Here is a 22,838-nt window from a genome sequence, read left to right on the forward strand (position 1 = left end):
AATTAATTTATCAAAAACGATATGTTAAATAAATAAATAAACAATTAATGTAATCCATCTTACCAACACGTTGATATGTACTTCAGCTTACTTGGAAGCCATCATCAGGAGTTAAGATTAATACATTTAAAGTCAAAAGTTTAAAAAATCATAATTAAAATTTAATAACAGTCATGACTGCCCCGGTCCTACTAGTGTAATATATGAATATACTAGTAGAACCGAGACAGTCATGATTGTTTTCAAATTTTAACCATGAGTATTTAAACTTTTGACTTTAAATGTATTAATTTTAACTCCTGTTGATGGCTTCCAAGTAAGTTGAATGATCTTGAGGAAATTTTTAGCCCAGAGTGTTAGTATTTTGCGATGAAGACATGTAAACAGTGTAATTTTCACACACGCAATACGGTTCAAATCGGTGTCCCGAAGCCCGTGCCTTCTCCTTGTTAGCTACAGTAAATATGGATCTTAGATGGCTTATACTGATTTAACTTTTTATAGAAAAAGGTCCAGTAGTTATTTTCTTCAGAATTAGAAATAATTTACTTATGAAAAACAATTTTTTTTTTAACATTAAGCAAGATTTTAGTATATTAGAATAATTTTATTTCCAAAGCCTATCTTGTTTTCCCTTTTTTTACACATTCTCAAAAACGATTAACCGTAGAATATTGAAATTTTGTATTTAGGACTGTTGTAACATCTAGTTGTGCAGCTTCCTTTTTGATTGGAATCGACTGGGCAATCAACATTTAAAATAATGAATGTTATGTTAGTAATAACCATGTATAGTATACCTGATTATTTAATATTAATGTGTATATGTAATTTAATAGGCGTACGAGAAAGTCATGCGGTATCCACATCAGATTTTTTAATATTAGAAAGGCCTTTATCAGTTAAAAAAAAATAGTAATAATACTAATTGTCTTTAATTATATTAACCCCCAATAAAAGTATAGGTTAGGATAATTTTTACAAAACTATATAATAAATAATAGATGAAAACCGTTATAAAACAATTTTTAATAATTCAAGAAGGATTTTTTCTTCTTTTTTCCTTCTTTTGGCGATAAAATTTTAGCATGTATGATATTCTTGAGAAGGATGAATTTTAAGGAAAGAATACTTTGAGTATTAAAATTAAATTAAATTTGAAATAAATTTTACATAAATGTAAAAAAAACTTCAATGGAAGTTGGAACAAATATTTTAAAAAATTGGAAAAGGGTTGTATAACTTGCCCAACTTCGACCTTGAAAAATTTTTATTTCAATTATATCATAGGATTTTTTAATATTACTAACTTTTACTTTAAATTATTAAATCAGTTATAAATACAACCTGGGAAACGATTTTGGCAGTTGATTTTAAATAATAATTTTAGATGACAAATCGTTTGCTAAACAATTCTAAAATTTACTTTACAAAACCAATTTCTACACAATATTTCAAAAGGTTGTGGCTATATGTTTCTAAGTGATAGAAAAAGCCAAATATAAAAATACCCACCTCATGTAACTCGTTTCAGTCGTGATTTCAAAACATCAGAAAAAATATCTTTGCGTATCTCAGATACAGCAAAATGGAATTAATTTTGCGTGATGATAAAGGAATGCTGATGTTCTTTAGCGATAATCGGAAGATATGACTGAACATACTGGGATTCTTTTAATGGATTATTTTACTGACTCAGCTAAACAGATTAATATAAAAATCTAATGGTAAATCGGGTACCGCCTTATCCATTTATCAGTAGGTAGCTAAATCTTAACACAAATACGATCTTATGCGCAGGAATTGTTCGGGATAATTTGGAATTGAATGGTTAAAATGGTTTAGAAATATTAAGCATAAACTAAAAAAACCCTTTCGGCACGCTGGAAGGCGGAAATAGATTTCACCAGTGTTAAGTAGGGGTAAAACAGATTTCCACCTTAAACTTAAGAAAAACTTCGAATTTACTCAATACGACAATGGTTGCATGTGAAAAAATGGTCACGTTTAGCATACAAGTCCCACCTTACAATTCCAGTAATATTTAGGTCATCCCTTGCCCTAAGGGTGGGTCATATCAAAAATTGTTCCAGACAAAAGTTTTAGATAATGTTTAGAAGACTAACGACCACTTTAAATCGATTCGACACTGTGCCTATTAAGGGAGGTATAATTTTTTTTTGTCTTCGAAACCCCATTTTTTCCACCCCCTGGGCCAATGATTGGTGATATCAAAAAACTTTACTTAGATAAGTTTTAGGCCCTTATCCAAAGAATAGTAAAAAATTTAAACGAATTCGATATTTTGATTAATAAGAAAGTTATAGTGATATTATATTTTTTCGAAAAACCTCCCCCCATTTCCACCACCATGAATCGATTTTGGCCGTTAACGAACTCGACTGAGATTTTGGGACGAGTTTTTTATATGTTTATATATATATATATATATATATATATATATAAAATTTTGAGCTGACGGTGGTTTTGGGGTCTGGAAGATGTGAAACGCGAAGATACGTCGAAATTTTCCGGAAGTCGAATCATGGTACCCTTTACAAAAGGTAGCTTTCTTATGAAATCTACCTAAAAACAATTATTTCGGGTACGGCCACATATTATCGAATTATTGCCAAAGGAGCCAAAATGTTTTTTCCAAGTTTTTCCATGTTATCCGTTTTGCAAACATGTATCTTTCCCCTAAGTACTGTTAACAACTCATAGAGTACTACCACTACACCGAATTTCAAATCCCTGTTAAGCCCTCGCGAAAAGTTGAAATTTTAAATTGGCGGTAAATACCCCACCCGCATGTGTGATTAAGTTTAAAATTTAATGACTTAATACCACATACATAAAAATATTTAAGCAAAATTTCAAGTTTTAATATTCAGGAATCCCGGAGGTATTTTTAAAAATACAGCTCAGTATACATAAGTATGTACGTACATACATACATCCTTGCGTATTTTTTTTTTTTTTTTTTTACTTAATGGAGGATAACGGAATGTGGAAATTATAAAAATCTCTACACCCAAAATTCTGACTGATAGTATACTTTCCCTTATAAATATATTTTCTCCAGCACCTATTCCCGGGAAAGTAGGCGTTCGATTGTACATCCTATCTTTAGAGAAAGGAAAACCTATTATTATCGATAAAAATAATAGCAATGTCTTACGGTAAAAAATTATGTAAATTGAAATAGCCTACAAACAAGTCTATATTACAGACTGCATATATGTCGGTTATGTTTGCGGAAGATAACACAGTACTTTCTCAAAAAAAAAAAAAAAAAAGAAATAATGATGATAGTAATAAAGGAAATAAACTTTAAGGTGTATTTAATAGATTAGTTATTTCATTTTAAAGGCTTTTCAAAATATTTGTATAAGTAAAATGACAATATTAAGAACACTTTCTCGTGAGCGATAATTCTTGATAAAAGAAAAATATTGTAGAGAGTACATTCCTTTTATTTTCTAACTTTCTTTATAAATAAAGAAATAAATTTATTTATCATCTATTTTTATTTATTTATTTTTATCATTGAATTACCGTGAAACAGGAAGCTTAAGATTACTTCTTTTTTTTTTAAGTAACTTATAAAACTGAAATAATCGAGGTTCAAATAAAAATCATTATTCGTGTTTATAATGATAATTTTTCCATTATTTTATTAAAGATTTTATATAAAAAAACTGGCAAAAAATAAACTTAACCAATCAACTATAATAATCAATTTTTTTAATGAACTGTTGTTAAATAACATCCTGGAAGTTATAAGTTCGTATCTGGATTGTAATTTCCTATAATTTTTTTAATTCAATACTACGAATAAATATTCTAAGATTCAAATAACTGAATTGTACTGTTGAATTGGATTTAAATTGTAGAAAGTAATAGATTTAAAAAAAATATACTGCTTAAAAAAATATATGTAAGTCAATTTGCGTTCATATTAGAACATGCTAGAATAAATATGCGACTTTGGTTCTAAATTCAATACAGCTTCTAGCGGTGAGTGTGTTCAAATTAAAAAATAACTTGTTCAAAGTATATTAACCAGATAGATGTAAAATAAACCTCGATTTATATCGAACTGACTGATCTTTTATTAAAATGTTTTTAATTACAAAATTATGCAAGAAAAAACAACCATCGTTTATCACAATCATTAATACTCATATATAACATCCTCTACAGAGTAAAGACAATGAAAAATTTTTTAACTGATCCTATTGTTTCTTACAAAGGTAAACGTGTAAATAATCTGAGATAGAATAAATACTAATCAGAGATGCTTTATCTGAAAGTAATGATGTTAATCATTACTTTAAGATGCTTAATATGATTTTTTGGGTTGATTTTGCACATTAATGTGCAACAGTACATTAACAGTGGAAAAAAAACCAATAGGAATTTCACTCCTCACTGTTCTTTTAGTAAACCAATATGTTTGGGAACTTGTTCTTAGGAATGGTTTTGTCGATTTCGAAAGTGAGTTGTCTTCAATAAACCGTATTTTAAGTCATCTATAATATATTGGTTACAATACATGCGGAAGCTGTTCGGAAAGTTCTCAGCTTGAAAGATTTTCAGAATTTAAAAAAAATTTTCAACGTACAATTCGTTACATTTAGATCAACATTCCTAACCCACCGGGTTGGTCTAGTGGTGAACGCGTCTTCCCAAATCAACTGATTTGGAAATCGAGAATTCCAGCGTTCAAGTCCTAGTAAAGTCAATTATTTTTACACGTATTTGAATACTAGATCGTGGATACTGGTATTCTTTGATGGCTGGGTTTCAATTAACCACACATCTTAGTAATGGTCGAACTGAGACTGAACAAGAGTACACTTCATTTACACTCATACATATCATCCACATTCATCCTCTGAAGTATTATCTGAACGGTAATTGCCGAAGGCTAACAGAAAAAAGAAAGATCAACAACATTCCAGGGGTTTTTTAATACAATCAATTTAATGAGATTTATTAAACTGCAAAATAAGCGTTTGTCTTAGCTTTAACCTCATCATTTGAAGTTAATCTTAGTCCAGCGAACCATTTCTTTAGCTTTGGAAAGAGGAAGTAATAATCGCTGGGAGAAAAATCCGGGTGCTGGAATTTTACAGCAACAACCCGAGACGTGTGTACAAACGCGTGGTGAAAGAGAACTAACTTTCTTTTTGGCGGGATATGGGTGTTTAGCCTGGACAGCACACTTCAATTGGTCCAAAAGTGAAAGCGTAAATACTTCTTGTTGGTCCTGCTTTTTATCTTCGAGTCTATGAGCTTCACACTACGAGAATCCCCAAAAAATAACTGTAGCCAAGATTTTTATTGCAATTGAAACAGTTTTCGCTTTTTAGGGGCATTTTCATCTGCTCTCACCCACTGTTTGGTTTCTGGCGAGTAATGGTGAATCCGTGTAATAAAATTGTCTATAATAAAACGTCGAAGAAACTCAACGGAACCTCGTTTAATTCTTTTTATGTTCGCCGGGATTAAACGTTTTTAAACAAAGTAGTTTTCAAGAGCTCGGATTTTATTCATTTTTCAAGAAATATCAAAACTTATTAGATTTACTCGATCGCTAGAAACAAGCGACTGAACGCACGGGTGTGAAACTTTGCAGCACGCTATCTAAAGGGTCATTCTTGACAAATATCAGTCACTTAAACATATTTACGCCATCTCTGTGTCAAGCTGAGAACTTTCCGAACGACATATTCAAAATATCTGCAGTGACGAAAGTAAAAGTTATTTTCGAAGTACAATTCATAAAAAAAAAAAGAAAAAAAAAATTTTTTAGTCGAATAATTAGTTTCATAATCGGCTTTACAGTTATTTTTTTTCACACGCTCAAACTTTGAGTTTATGTGGGAAATAAAATAAAGAAAAAAATATGTTACAGTACCCGTTAATTATTATTTACAATCAAAAAAATTTACGAAACTCTTAATAGTAAATATTTTTTTATAAATTGGGGGTAATTAGGATCCTAATAGTTAATAATCGTAAAAATATAAAATTTATTTATAACCTAAATAAGTGGCACTACTTATTTATTTATCTACAATTATTTAACTGATTTTTATTGATTCTATTCTATTCTATTATTAGCCTCTAGTTCCATGAAATTCATATCTAATCTAAAAAAAAAAAGAAGCAAAAATTATGAGTATTCCGGATGGGAATGTGTGGGTATTATTTTATAGTTTGCAAATTATCAGCATAGATTTTCATTTGCCTTCCTGTTTATAATCAAAGAGTGCTCTTAAAATTTATTTTTTATTGTCACATGTCATTTATACGGTTTGATGACATTCATTAATTTATTTGTTTGTTAATATTTTAATTTCAATATATTTTCAACACTGTACATCTTGCTTCTTGTTTATGTATAAAAAAAAGAAGAAAAACAGGAACTTTTTGTTTTGTCGAATAAGAGGCTCTATAAAGAGGCCCATCTATAAAGAATAATCTGACCATTTTTAAAACGATCTATATTATAGATAGTTTTATACATTCCTAGTATATATCGTTTTATATCGTCCTAGTATAAATTAATAAGATTAAAAGTATTTCACTATAATGTTGATCCATTTGTAGATAATATCTACAGGTGTCACTCCATTTTAATAAACAAAACTTATCACAAATCAAAATTCTTCCTTGTTGCAGGTTATAGACCTTTAATATTATAATTTAATATCACATTAACAGATAGTTAAACAATGAAACAGTATTTTAAGCGCGTAGATTACGTTATTTGTAATCTCGTAAGATTATTTATAATAACAGATATTTCAGCACTACAACCTCCTAATAAAAAAAAAATAATAATTTATATGATTATAATAATTTTTTTCAAAAATTATCCCCTTCGCAATAATTAAACAAATATTAACATCTTAGGGTCCAACTGGTTCATCTAGACCAAAGAAAAAGTATATGTATATGCGTACGCATGTGTGTCACAATGCTTTTGGCCTTATGTTTCCGGATTGACCAAACCGATTTTTTTCAAATCTGGCTCAAATATTTCTTTATGTGGAACATTGATCATATATTATTGATCTTTTAGAACATTCGTTAAGGTGGTGGGGGAATATTGCGAAAAATTAAACTTCGATTTTCTTTAGAGGCATTTTAGAGGCAAAAGAAAATTTGTTACGTACATTGCAAATGCAAATGACAAAAGAATGCTTCAAAAAATCAATTCCCACCTCTTAAAATTGAAATATACGTTTCTCGTTCTTTTGTTCTATATCCTTTTGGTTAAAATAATTTTTCAAAATTTTGTTGGAAGTTCATACATAATGTGAAGAAATATCTACTTAAATTATAAACCTTGTACCTAAACTGCAGAAAATTTTGTTTGAAAGTTTACTTTTTCTTTTTTTAGCGTCTGTTTAAGGGGGTGTCAGATTTAGAGAAAACTTTAATTATGCAAATCTGTTGCTTAACTAAATAAAAATATTTTTAGAAAAATGTTTCTTAAAATTTATTCCCATTTCTAAAAAAATATATGTTTTGTTTATTTGTCTCTAATTTTATAATTTTTATTATTAAAAAATTTGTTTGTACTTTTCTTCCTCGCTTAAAGAGCTATTAAAATTGAAGTAGTTTTGGTACTTACATTATATTCCGGACTCAAAATAAGAAGCGATGTTTTTATTAGTTAAAAGTTATACTTCATTTATTCAATATTTTTAAACAATTCTATATTAAATTATTATATTTTTGTTAAGGAGTATTTCTTTATAAATATTTTTTTCCTAAATTTCTTTCCACAGGATAAAAAGAACACTAAAATCCAAAAATTTTTATTTGATATTTGGGAATTTTGATGATTAAAATCTTATTTTGGAAAGTCATACCAAAAAGCTTGGTCCGATTTTTTTTCAATGCATATCGAAATCAATATTGTTAAAATGTAGCGCTTTTAAATGAATTTGTAACAATATTATTCCTTTGTGGAAGGGATGAAGGAGAAACGGTATTTTAACCATCTTTAAGTTGACCTATTAAAAAGACCTTTTAAATGAGAGAAAACATTAATAAAATATATACAACATAGGGCAAACTGTATATAATACATTATATTGCATTAACATTACGTGTTTATTCTTCAACTGTTAAATGCAGCATGCTAACAAACTAATTACTGTTCCATTTTCACTTCTAAGTCCCTTTCACTTTTGGATAATTCAAAGCTTCAAAAATAAACTACCGTAAGTCCGATTGGAATAACGGTTAATATAAAAGACTTAACTAATTTGTCAATTATACAAAAATAAGACGTTGTAATAGATAAAACGTATGCCGGCTAAAATAAAAACAATACATGTTGCAAATAACCTTTCATTCGTGTTACTATTTACCGCTTTCACCTTTTATAAACTGGTACAGTATATAAAATTATTTTATTGCAACCGGTATGCTTAAAAAATTATCTTGTACTGTATGATGGAAGTATAACTTCCGTCTTCGTACATTTTTTGTTATAAATGACTCTGCTACTTCCATGAATCTAATTCATTATATCTAAACTTATCTTTTTATCTCAACGTACTAGCTACGTTCTACATCTGGAATTATATTCTAATCTTTAATTTATACTAAAGCTTTTACATACTGCATTTCTTTCCGGTACCAAATTAACTATACCTGAATGTCTAAATGATTATCTAATCTAGTATTTATTTTTAAGAAAATTGTCTACCGAATGATTTTTTCTGTCAACCTATCTAATTTACATAATCTTTTTTGCATCTTTTCAGTCAAGAAACTATTTTTCATTATAGTCTTTCGTTTTTTGTCCTATTCACTTGATTTCTTTTAAATATACTAATAAATGTATTCATTTTAGTGTTTAAAAAAATTATAAAACACAGACAAAATATGACAATGAGTCATATGCTATTTGCTTTGCATGTTCATACATGAGGATAGTATGTTGGCTAATAACAATTTTAGAAGTACATATTGTCAGTCGCTTGTTAATTTCCATTTACTACTCCAAATTTTATTCGTTTTGTGGACAAATTTTAAAGGAAAACGATGTTGTCCCGTTTTATTACAGAAGCATGGTATTGTAAAAACCATCGCACGAAATTATTCTACGGGTGGGTCCGCGTGTTCGGTGGACGTGCTCCCGAGATGGTTGTACGGAATACAAACAGTTGCGTCAGAAAAATTTCCTTGCTGGGTCTAGATTACTGTTCTGCAAAATTGTGTTTTCATTTGCTGCTGGGCGAAGAGGATAACAACCGTAAAGTTGGTCGGTAGAACTATATGCGTGAAGTTTTGCCCGCAATACTAAAATCAGTTAGTAATCCAGGCGGGGGAGCTTGACAATTGAAATCGATGAGAGTTTGTTCTCAGGTCGCGAACATGTTAGCCGGGTTATACCTCGCAATGGGTTTTCGACGGTTTCTCCCGTGAAACCAAAGAATGTTTTCTGGTTGTTGTGCAGGTTAGAAGTGCAGAATCATTACTGCCTCTCATAGAGGATTATATTCGGCCGGGATCGGTAATTATTTCAGACGAGTGGCGCTCGAACCGTGATATTCGAAACCTACAGGTTTAAACACCAGGCGGTCAATCATTCGTTAATTTTCGTTGACTGGAAACAGGAACGCACACCCATCAGACGACAGAAAGTACATGAAGGTTGGCCAAACAAACGAATAAAATTGTCTGCGGCATCAGTAGAACACTTCTTATCTTGTTAAATATTGTTACATGTGGCGCAAGCGCGACCAGGATCGCGATTTGTTTCAACAAATCCTGAAAGATATTGCCGCTTATCAGCCTTCACAATGACAAATAAGGATAGGTTTTCATTTTTTTGTTAAGTGTATGGTAGTTTTAGAACATATAATTATGTGATTTCTGAAAAAAAACATTTCTTGACACTTAACCGAAAATATATTTTTCTTTAAGTAAAATGAAGCGATGTATTTTCATTATGTAATCTATCAATTGCATGTCAATATGAATCATAACACTGAGAATTGCAGAAATGTTGTTTAAGCATAATATACTGTATATTAAGTAAATTAATCATTACGTATTGAGGTTCTCTCATCATATTTATGTAATAACGTACCGAGGTGATTGTATTGTGTAAATGCATACATTAAAGTTTACTTATTAGCGGGAGCATTAACTTTTGTTATTACTAATATGTATTACAACTGTATTACTAATTTTAAATACACTTAGTATTGTTAAATTGACTACTGACTAATGAATAAATTTCTCTGTTGTTTATTTGATAATATTAATAGTAGCATGTATATTGCATTATGTTCTTAAATATTGTACTGGGGTGACTGAACAGTTATCTAGCCATTGTAGTCTCCATACTGGAGTAACATCAATCAATTATTTTATTGTATTATTATTATATATGATTTTATATATGATATTATTGTATTATTATGTATTATTTTATTTATTATATATTTGCATTATTTATTTATTGTATTATTTTTCTGTACCAAAATTGTATAAGGTATATTGTTTGCGGATATATTAAGGATTTCTATATGCTAATTCTTATATATGAATATAGTGTACGATTGGTATATATTATAAAAATGATTGTATTATTCGTATACATTGTAGCCCCCTTATCTGAGGGAGTACTAAATACACTTATTACTATTATGATTTTTAAAAAAATCTTGCATTATAATATTGTAAATTGGATTGTGTACGTATTCAATGTAGTCTCCCTTTTAGGGTAACATCAACCGTTGTTTAATTGTATTATGATTTTTATTTTATTACACTGTATTATTTTTACTGCACCGATATGTATTTTGTGTATTTTAAGAGGACTTAATATGTATTTCCATTACTGCATATTACGCATGAATTTACTATAAGATTGTTGTATTAAGTGGGTGATTGTATTACATAATCGCATACATTATAGCATGTATATAATGCATTATGATATTGTATATTGTACAAGGGTGATTGTATGATTATGTATATATTACAGTATCCCTTTTGGGGTAGTAAGAGCCGTTGTTTAATAGTAATTATGTTGTATTAGTATTTTTATTACGTTGTATTATTACTTTATTGTACCAATATGTATTTTGAATATTGTTTGAGGTTATATAATGTTCTTTTATTGCCGAATACTATATATGAATGTGGTGTACGAATGTGTGTATGAACGATCTCTCCCTGATGGAATGCTTATTAGTTATGCTAGGAGGGTGGATAGCCAGGGGTGAAGGTATAGTCGGTAGTGCGCAGGCATACATACACTCTTCTTAAAACCTAGCGGGGCCTGTTAGCGACCCCGACACTGCTTCGACATCTGTAAAATGGATTCTCTCAAAATGAAGTGTATATAATCTTCAGTGAGACGTAAAATTCCTGAATTTCCAAAGACCTTTTCTGTATGTTATGTACATATTCATTTAAATTATAATGTAACATGTTTCCTTTGTTTTTATTCACTCATAATATTTTTTAAAATGTACACGTATAAAATAATAACAGCTTCGTAGACCTTAAGCCCTTAATAAAAAAAAAAAAAAAAAAAAAAAAAAAAAAAAAAACAAACCGACAACCATTGTTTTATCTTCAGTCTCACTAGCTTTGGATGTTGCTTGAAGTTTAGCAGCGGGTTTTTTTGTAGACTATATATTTTTCCATCAAAATAGATTCATCGAAAGCGGTGCAATAGTTTACGCTGAATGAAGAAATTTACTACACGTTTAACAAAAACGTGTCGGACCGTGTGTTGGTTGTTGGACCGTCAAATGTACATGGTGTACAGATGTCTTAGAAAGCATGACCTCTTACGCAGCGCCCGTTTGGGCGCATAGGTTGGATATGAATAGAGCACTTGTTCAAATGTTAAGGAGTGCCCAGCGCAGAGCCTTAATTGTATGCACTGGTGTTTTTAAAACAACCTCCTACGAGGCTACCACCGTATTGGAAAAGACTCTCCCAATCAATTTAGTGGTGAAAGTTCGGACAGCCATGTGGAGATTGCAAAGAGGCCGGGAGGCCGAGGTATTTGGGATACGGTTTCGAGCCGGGCCAGTACTGGAGCGGAACGGGGATCACAATGCACCGGATCTAAATTTCGTTCAGTTGCCCATCTCCCGCCTGCGAAAGAGGCTGCAGAGCCTCGCGGTGGAAGCATGGCAGCTGGAATGGGACACCACGACTAAAGGAAGATCCTTGTATAAATTTATACAGGATTTGGGGGAATGGTATGCCTCGAGCTCGTTTTTAAGGGCAACGGGTGTCCGGGTGCTCACCAACCACGCTAATTTGAAACAATATCTGTTTCGGTTCCGCCTGGCAGCTGATGAGCTGTGCGTCTGCGGGGAGGTCCAGTCAAATGAACACCTGATGTTTGACTGCCCTACTCTTGGGGGGGCCAGAGACCGGGTCACTCTGAAACTTAAAGGTCAAGGGGAAAATTTGCCACTCATAAGCGGCGAGTCAGTGTGGCGAGAGCCGCATTGTCGGACCGTGTGGGAGTTTCTAGATGCGGTTGCTTTGTTCAACCGCATCTAACCGTATGTCCATCTGCTTAAGGGAAAGACTCTTACCGCATTGCCGTGGGAAGCTAACCCTGAGTATAGCTGATCACCAGCTAATTATTATGGCTCCAAGCGCTATAAAATGGTGGACAGGTACTTGCCGGCATTCAGCGACCTAGGCGTGGCAGCGAATTGCTGCCTAGACAAAATAAATTTTATTATGGATGTCATATATATTTTAGGTAGTTGACGGGGTGTGCCTACCCGTTTTAGCAAATATATGACAAGTACGCGGTTGGGAGAGGTAATCCGATTGTGTTTGCCACCACGCTTAGTCCGGTAATGCTGTTAGGTTAGCTCTAGGAGCTAGGTAGAAGACTAGTCGCTTAACTGTTTGAGGCTCAGTAGCCATTTGTAGCGCAGACATTCGGTCTTATGCTTTTGGGCGACCGAATGGGTGGCGGCGGGAGAAATGCCAAGCAAACAAAAACAAAATACACGTTTAACAAATTGATAATTTTTTTCGAAATTTCATAATTCTTCATTTTTCGAAAAATTACGGTATAATATCGGTTTTTTTTAGCCTATATATGTCTCTCTATAAAAAAAGAAATTAAAAAAATCATCGAATTTGGTGCAGTAGTTTTTGTGTGATTAACAAACAAACTTTCAGATTTATGAATTATAACAATTTATAATTATAATAGACACGAAACAACCAATACTTAATATTAAATCCTAATCTTTGGAAGCATTGTTAATATATGTCATTTTATTATCGTCATTTTATTAGTATTGATGATTAGAATATAGACAGGCACTTACTATTTTTTCATCTATTTTTTTTTTTTATGAAGAATAATTATTATACTTTTTTATAATGCCTAACTGTAAAGGATTTTTTTGAACACTATGAACTTTAAGAGATGGGAACAAATATAAAAATAAGCTATTCAAAAAACTTAATGAATTAAAAAAAAAGAAGAAAAACTTTATTTGAAGGCTCTACTTTCCAAACCAATAATATAGAAAAAAAATTGAATTTTATACTTTATTAAAGCCTTTTCTTTTATACATTACCAATTTGAATTGAATTTATTTGAAGAAAGTACAGAAAATTATCCGTAAAATGTACACCTGTTGAAATTTAAACCTCAATAAATTCGTTCACGACATTATAATGAAGTAGTATTTAACAATATTATTTAATAACTATGGGTTAAATATTTTCAAAAATCCTTAGATCAATTTCAGTATAAACTCCATTTTAGAAAATGTTATTTCAGCTCTCAAAAACGGTAAGGTTTTTTTACACTGAGCCATGCCTTTAACATCATTATAACGATATGTAAATATTTTTATAATTGTTGTAAACAATGGGATAACGAAAAATTTAAGGAAAAAAGGAATTCCATTAAAATGGTTAGGAATCATGATAATTTCTCTAGGAAGGGTGAAGTACAGTCGCTTCCAATCCAGGAGATTTAGATAACTAAAGGGTACTATACGTGAAACTTATATTCTAACCTTACGTGATGTGACTGTATTCATTTTTTAAATAAGATTCAGATTTCTAAACATTTTGAAGGAAATCTCTTATTTGTTTCACTACTTTTCTTCCTATTCGTAGTCTATTGAAATAATAAAAATATGAATACCATAGCAGTATTATTAAAACATGAGTCGACAGAAAAAAAACTACCTAATTTTACAGAGATTAAAACTTCTTGTTATTTTAATGGAATCCTTCGTTACGAACACTAAAAGGTTGTTAAAGCACATATTTCAGTGCAAAAATAGTCCTTTTTACTAAGAACTGAAGTAGTAAGCTTTTTTTTTAATTGATGCCATGTGAAATTAATAGAAAAAATTCCTGCGCAGAACTGCGCAAGAAGACCGATTTTTCGTTATTTTGTATCTTTTTTAAAAAAACGGGAATCACCTGACCCCCGTAGGGAAAGACACCGGTCTTGTGACGATCCCGGTCGCCATACCACCCCCCTCTCCTGTTCGTACAGCTTTATGGGAGGTCGTCTTTTAGACCCTCTAAACTTGATAATACATCACAGTCATTAGTTTGGCCTCTGTCAGGATGCTACCGATGCAAATGCCTCGGCAGACATTTCTATCTATGCATTTACACAACCTACTATCGCCTTCGTATGGCCTCTTCCAACCACGACAACCCACTATAACATAACAACCCTCAACTATTAAATTAACAGATTTGCGGAAGCGCGATCTCCACGCCTTCCTCTAACACCAAAGATATCACGCAAAAACTCTTACTACATTTAACTTCAATTAGACTATGCACTCAGAGCATTACTTGATAGAGTCTTTCAACACCACAAATACTATCCTCATATCAACAAAACAACCGTTCATCGCAACAACGACAATTTTGTTCTACAATTCAATTTACTCGAAGTCATCTTGACTTACTTAAAGATCAATAAATAGATTCACAAACTTAATAAACCTCTAATTAAAATACACCCTATTTCTCTTTGTTGTGGTCCGCTTTCAGAGCGAGGTCAATGCCTACATTCTCCTCCCACACCACAATTCCCATAACACACATCCATTCTCATCCTTACAGCGAATATCTCAGCTAACCGGAACTTGATGCCAAAACGCCTATCTTGACGAAGTAAGCACCCAGGCGGATCCCCAGCCACCCGGTTTGCTATTCTATATCAGCATCAGATCACCTCACCCATCCTTCGCAGGGCTAAGAATCTAAGGAAGACACCAACTAGTTCTATTTTCTTTCGGTTTTCCAATTAACTTGCAGATCAAAACCAACATTGATCCTTGCAAGCTCTCTAGCTACTTTGATACGTTCAACTTCGTACCTGGAGCAAACACAAAGACATGCCACTCATCATAAATAGCCCTACACTCCCAGCACAAGCCTAAATTAATCAAACCAACCTATCTCAAAAAGCATCATGTCCAGGAAGAAATTGTGTAATATGCCGATTGGGGGAAATCCACATAACTGCATACTTCTCACATAAGGAAAAATACCATGCTTGTAACGGTTATCGGATGATTCCGTCCATCCGATGAATGGAAACTTTGTTTGTCTATTTCTTTTACGCGCCCTTTTATGTTGGCCTACCTTCTTAGTATCAAAACGTAATTGGCGCTCAGTCGCAAGAATATCAATGGGCCTAATGCTAGAAATAAGGACCGCTTTTCAAAAGACATTCCTACAGGCAACAATCACAGATAATAACAGGAGATTCTGGGCTCTCAACAAAATACACCTATATCATTTGAAAAACTATCAACTCATTCTAATCTAAATTTTTACAAAAAGAATTTAAAAAAAATAAGTTTCAACTCACTCGCCACTTTGGCTCACTGCATAAATGCGTATGAAAAAACAAAACTACACAGCCAACATGTTTTTGAGCGTAACTCAAAAACTATCCAACGATTCTTCATCAAATTTCCACATGCACTACTACATCATATCTAAATTTCAATTAAATTGATCCAGTAGTTTTGAAGATTTTGAGCCACAAAATTGTATACATAGCCTATATATATACACGAGGTGCGACAATAAAGTAATGAGACTGATGTGAAAAAAAATGTTGCTTACCGTTTTAGTCATGTTTAGTGTTGTCTCCTTCAAAGTAGTTCCCCTCTGATTGCACACACTTATTCCAGCGCTTCTGCCATTGATGGTAACATTTCTGGAACTCTTCTTCTGTAATATCTTCCAAGACCCTCGCCACAGCTTTTTGGACATCTTGTGTTGTTTGAAAATGGTGTCCCTTGACCGCCATTTTGACTCTTGGAAATAGAAAAAGGTCGCACGAAGCGATATCTGGCGAATAAGGTGGCTGTGGTAGTACTGAAATTTGTTTTAAGGTTAAAAATTGCTGTACTGACAGAGCAGTATGGGATGGCGCATTATCGTGATGCAGAATTTGGATTATCAGCAATGTTGGCACGGACACGAAGAACTCGTTTACGAAGTCTTTCTAAAATTTCTTTGTAGAAATGTTGGTTAACTGTTTGTCCAGGAGGCACCCACTCTTTATGAACAATTCCCTTGGAATCGAAGAAGCACACAAGCATGCATTTCACTTTTGACTTTGACATGCGAGCTTTTTTTGGTCTGGGTGATCCCTTTGAGCACCATTGCGAACTTTGGCGTTTTGTCTCTGGATCGTATTGAAAAAACCAACCTTGATCACCAGTGATAACACGGCTCAACAAATCTGGATTGATTTCCGTTTGCTCTAACAGATCGGCTGCCACATTTTTCCGTGTTTCTCGCTGTTGTTGTGTGAAATTTTGGTGGACCATTTTTGCGCAAATCTTTCTTATACCAAGATCTTCAGTTAATATTAGACGAACCGTTTCTCTGTTGATGTTGAGTTCTTCTGCAATCATTTTCACGGATAATCTTCGATCAGATCGTACGGTTTCACGCACCCTGGTCAAGTTGACATCTGTCCGTGAGGTTGATGGTCGTCCACTGCGGTCTTTATCTTCAACATTCGTTCTGCCTTCACTAAAAATTTTATGCCACTGAAAAACTTGAGCTCTTGACATAACCTACTCTCCAAAAGCCTTCTGAAGCTTACCATAAGTTGTCGTCGCGTTTTCACCCAATTTAACGCAAAAATAAATGGCATACCGTTGCGCAATATTTTGCGGTTTCATTTCTGTGGTTTCATTTTTGTGAGACACAAACACGTGTTCACTTATTACAGCACAACTCACGACTGAGCAGTTGCATCAATGTGTCGCTTGGACTAGAAGTAGCTTATAGACCAAGGTCAAAGATGGTGTGCCTACGCAAGCTGCAGGGTTGCCACATCTTGCAAAGAAAAATCAGTCTCATTATATATATATATATAAAATAAAGGAAACTTTATTTTAAGTGAACGGTATTTTCGTACTCCACATACCTCAAAACGTAAAAAAATTCGTTTTCAATCCCCACTCCCACCAAACGATCGAAAATAATACCTACTTTACTTCGAAAAGTGGGTAAAAAAACACATAAACAATATACAAAACCATTCAAACACAAAAGTTTTATATAATATCCTAATGCAGTTACATTACCAAGAAAACAGGGGAAAAACGTCTTAAAATCCCTCTCAATACTTTTTATTATCCCCTCAATATAATAAGTGGTAACTCTTACAGGTAAAATACAAGAATGTTGTAGAAAATAACACGTTTTAATAGGGTAACAAACGGATTTTTTTCTATTACGTGGTTCGTAAGTTATAATTCTTCAAAGATACGCTTTTTTCGTAATGAATACTAAATTACGCTGCTACATTATTGACGAATAATATTTATGTGCTCTGTTATAAGTTTTAGCCAGTATTTTACATTTTTTTAAATTTTAAATGATTAAATTACAAGTGAAATATGTGGACTCATTTCTCGGAAATGAAAAATCAATAACAACGGAATTTTTTTTAGTAAACTATATACTTTTTATTAATATATTAATATACTTTAGTAATATTTTTTAGAAAACAACGGAATTTAGTTTTTAGGTTGATCATACGCATCAACTGGCCAATCTACACTTATTCCTTATTAAATAGTATACATATATATAATACTACATTATCCAAAATATTTATTTTTTATAAAATAATTATAAGTTAGACTATGTTTTTTTAACTACAGTCAAAAAGGTCAGGTTTTTTTGCTGTCAATTATAGATTAAATTACAGTAAATTATTTTACGGATACAATGTAACATAATTGTCAGTTATTTTACTTAATTAACCATTTTTAAAGATATAATGAATGACATATAGAATCTTGACTTATCTGACATAAGTTTATTTTTTTGACAATATATGCGATGAGATCATTTCTAAGTTGAGTAACCCAAGTTTTTATTTTATTTTTTTTAATATAAAGTTTGGTTAATTCAGTATTATATAAGGAATTCTAAATATTTTAAATAAAATTTAATTTAAATTATTTTACGTCAGTTTAACGTTTTACGCTACTTTTACATAAGAATACACGTATAGATACCGGTTCTCAATTATGTTTTGTATCTAGTTATTTAGACACCGTACATACAAACAGTGTAATAATATTAAATTACAACTTATATAATTAAATGTCTTTAACTAAAATAATTCGATGGCTAATCAATAATTATGTGATTATTATTAATATTCTGGTTATTTATTACTCATAATAGATATGTTATCCTTACAACACTATTTTTTTTAAATCAAACTCCTTACTCCAGTATTAAATAATTTTTAGATTTAACGTTGAGTTTTTATTTTACTAGTCCGTTGCTTCGGAAACCGTTCTCAGTTTAATACTACTTTTAATAAACCAGATAAATTGAAATTGAATGTGTCAAATCAGGAATTATAGGCTGGATGTAAAGGCATTTCCTGATGATTTCAGTTAAAGTAAATATCAATATCGGTTAAGCAATTTATGAAAGAAGGGCGTTGACATGCTACAAAATTATCTATAAAATGATTATCTCGTTTCTACAAAGTCATTAGACTTAACCTTCGACAAAATTAAATCTATATTTCATTAATGAACGAGCGAAGCGAGTTGATTTAACTTGAGCCTTCACCACTTTGTCTATTTTTTCGCGTGTTTATGATGTTACTAACAAAAGATTTTTTCGATTTTTATGAAATTTTGCAATCAGGTAAAATAATGTACATGTAAATATTTTTATAAAATTTATATTTCAAAATGAGGAAGAAGAAGTTCCCGTTGTAAAATCATCGCTGCTGCAACCGAGCATGTGGTTTGTCCTCTGTCCTAACATCATATAACTTCCAGTCTGTTTCTCAGTAGGTTAAAATCAGAATTTCAATCTTTCATATATTAATGCATATTTACTTCATTTATCTCCGAGAGGATTCTTCTGATGTACATCATAACTTTCTCAGTACATTATACGGAAACCCACCGGGTTGGTCTAGTGGTTAACGCGTCTTCCCAAATCAGCTGATTTGGAAGTCGAGAGTTACAGCGTTCAAGTCCTAGTAAAGCCAGCTATTTTTACACGGACTTGAATACTAGATCGTGGATACCGGTGTTCTTTGGTGGTTGGGTTTCAATTAACCACACATCTCAGGTATGGTCGAACTGAGAATGTACAAGACTACACTTCATTCACACTCATACATATCATCCTCATTCATCCTCTGAAGTATTATCTAAACGGTAGTTACCGGAGGCTAAACAGGAAAAAGAAAGAAAAAGTACATTATACGGAAGGTCCTTGGTTTGAGTCCAGGTAGAATTCTTCACACGTTAAAAAAAAATTATTTACCATAAAAAAACTGCAGTTGGGCTTCAGACTTTAGTTTCTAGGGGAAATAAATTAATAATTAAATTCTTAATCTTATTCTGGTTTTCGATAAAACTTATTTTTCATCGATCTCCTGCCTCACAAATTTAAAACATATAAAAAATTTTTAAAACATAAGGAATTTAAAAAAAAATAAAAAACATAAGAAGAGGAAGGGGAAACACCTCCTCATCAGTGACCCAAGAAAAAAAGCTTACGTGATTGTTAAATACTACAACTACAAAATTGTTTGATAATTGACGAATGATAATTTCCGTTCTGCACGTAATTTAAATTTTCATATTATCGAATTTCACTGTAGGATTCAATTTCTTAAATTCAGCACAAATTGAGAGAGGACTCTTTTCACAGAACCACTACTAACTAAATTATGATAAATATCCATGTCTGCTCTTGGATATGTTTTACAATCTATTATTTAATTTTGAAATCTTAGCCTACCCATTATTTTATTTATTTTATTCAGTCCTAATATCTGTTATTAAGATTTTAAAATTATGTATTTGCAATCATAGTAAATAAAATCATATTTTGATTATAAGTAGCCAATTTTATTTTCTCGGACAATTTCACTAACCGATTATTTATTTATTTCATATATAATGGAAGTAGTAAATGTAACAATTAATTTAACCACACAGTTTATTTTAAGAAAGAAGTTTTAAGAAAGAAAAGTAGCCAATACCCATAAACGCTACCTACGTTTTGTGTTATAGTTGATAGTAACTGAAACCTATTGTTGAAATGTTAATTTATACAAATATACACAAACAGTTTAATATGATTAATAAATGTTAATACAAAACTTAAAAAAATATATTAATTTATACATACATAAATAAATGAAATTCGTTGTTATTCCACACAAAAACAAAATATAAAAAAGAAATTACTGTTAAATAATTACGAAAATATTAAGTTTTGATGAAAAAAGTCTACTAAAATATAATAATATTCACAACACATTCCCAAAAACAAATCACGCAATATTGTTTACCACGTTTTTTTATTAAAACTGGACTCATCTTGTTTACAGTAATATGATTATCTGAAATCAATACATAAAATATTATATCTTGTAAACAAATAAATAAGAAAAAAAAGTTTTTTTAATTAAAAAAAAGATTTTTATTTTGTATAACAGATAAATCAGATATCCTACATATAAAATTTGTTCTACTGTTTAGTTTAATTAATAAAAGTAAATTAAAAGAAAAATTATAAATAAACGTGGAGTAATTTAAGAACTTCTTTGGTGGTAGTATGCATTTTTTTTTTGATCTTCATAATTTTAAGGGTGGTTCTAAATTATATTAATAAATATCAACAAGTTACTAACTTTCATTAATTTGGAACTCACTTCAAAAAGGCAAAATTTAAAAAAAGATAAAGAAAATTTTATTTTTTACGTTTTACAATCTATTTTATAAAAATATTAAAATCTTATATTAAATTAATTTAATATTAATTATATTTTATATTATATTATAATATAATATATATTATTATTTAATTTAATATTATGTTAAATCTTTTTTTAATAAATTTAATTTTTGTATGCATTACCTTATTTTCAGATAAATTAATTTATAAAAAAAAAACAACACGAAAACGAAACATTTTTAAAAATTAATTACGATTAAAGTTAACATTGTTTCGTTTTAGTGTTGTTTTTTTATAAATTATCTGAAAATAAGGTAAAACATAAAAAATTCTTAAATGGTTAGGTAACTAACCAGGACTTTAAACTGAACTTTATTCCGTCTTTACTACAACCATACCTAGCATTACTCTAAATAATTCTTAGAAATCTTAATTTATAAAAATACAATTTTATCTACTACGCTTACAAAATAAATATAACACGTTACTATACCATGAAAAGTGATACGCATTATAAAATCTTAAACATTGTTGCCAGGTTAACTTAAATAAACGAATCCAAACGGTAAAAATCAAATGATATCATTTTTTCATGGAAGATGATATCATATTTATTATTAATAGAGTTGTGAACTTTCTCTGATCACGATATCACGTTTCACTTAATTTTTTTTTAATATGCTTACCCCTCCTTAGCAAAACGGTAAACTTTCAATCTTAAATCTGTAAGCTCCCGGATTCTAATCTCGGTCAGACAGAGCATCTTTAAAATTTACAAAAGTTCTATTCCATAATATTTTTTCATGAAATAAAAAATTATATCTCATGTTATATATATGCAGCACTGCAATTTTAAATAATTAAATCAAATCTATAAATTTATATTAAAAACTAATAGGTTTCCCAAGATCCATAGAAATAAATATAAATCGCACGTGAAAACGCAAGTATTTTCCTTTAATGCCACAATATTTTCAAGTTTGAGAGTACAGTCTACCATTAATATATAAAATACTAATTTTAAAATAAAAAACCAAAGCAAAAACATTATTATAATAATTCAAAATATGATGAAATTTACTTTACACTATACGTAAAAAAAAAAACGAATGAAAATAAAGTAGTTTTTGTTCCCTTAGTATTTATAATGTAGAATGCAATATATAAATTTTTGTAATTTTTATACTGATAAATAAATTAGATTTTAGAAACTTCATTCATAAACAAATAAAAAAATTATTATTCTGATTTCTTTTATTTCTTGTTCGTTTTTTATGCTAGAAAAAATACATATGAAAAAGAAAAAGAAAACAGTATTAATTCATGTTGATTTATTATGATAATTTAACATTCTAACTACGTTTACAGTTTACAGAAATCTAATACAAAATAGTACAGCTTAATAATTACGGAAATCTTTTTAAAATTTCTACAAATTTGGAAGGTTCCTAAATAAGCTGATTTGGAAGTCGAGAGTTCCAGCGTTCAAATACTAGAAAAGGCAGTTATTTTTATACGGATTTGAATACTAGATCGTGGATACCGGTGTTCTTTGG

At 30.7% G+C, this 22,838-nt stretch overlaps 1 protein-coding gene across 2 annotated transcripts in view; it reads right to left on the minus strand.

Moving 5' to 3' along the window:
- Myo61F (unconventional myosin 61F) overlaps window positions 1–22,838 on the minus strand; it is a 244,025-nt gene that overhangs the window by 146,896 nt on the left and 74,291 nt on the right. The window contains exon 2 of one of the 2 annotated variants that reach the window (XM_075364088.1): window positions 20,897–20,947. The exons of the other annotated variant lie outside the window; for it this stretch is intronic. Within the exon in view, the coding sequence (XP_075220203.1) occupies window positions 20,897–20,924 (28 nt within the window). The 5' untranslated portion in view covers window positions 20,925–20,947. The remainder of the gene's footprint in view (window positions 1–20,896; window positions 20,948–22,838) is intronic. 2 annotated transcript variants of the gene reach the window in all.

Source organism: Lycorma delicatula, chromosome 4, assembly GCF_047948215.1.
Source record: "Lycorma delicatula isolate Av1 chromosome 4, ASM4794821v1, whole genome shotgun sequence".
Lineage (NCBI taxonomy): Eukaryota > Metazoa > Arthropoda > Insecta > Hemiptera > Fulgoridae > Lycorma > Lycorma delicatula.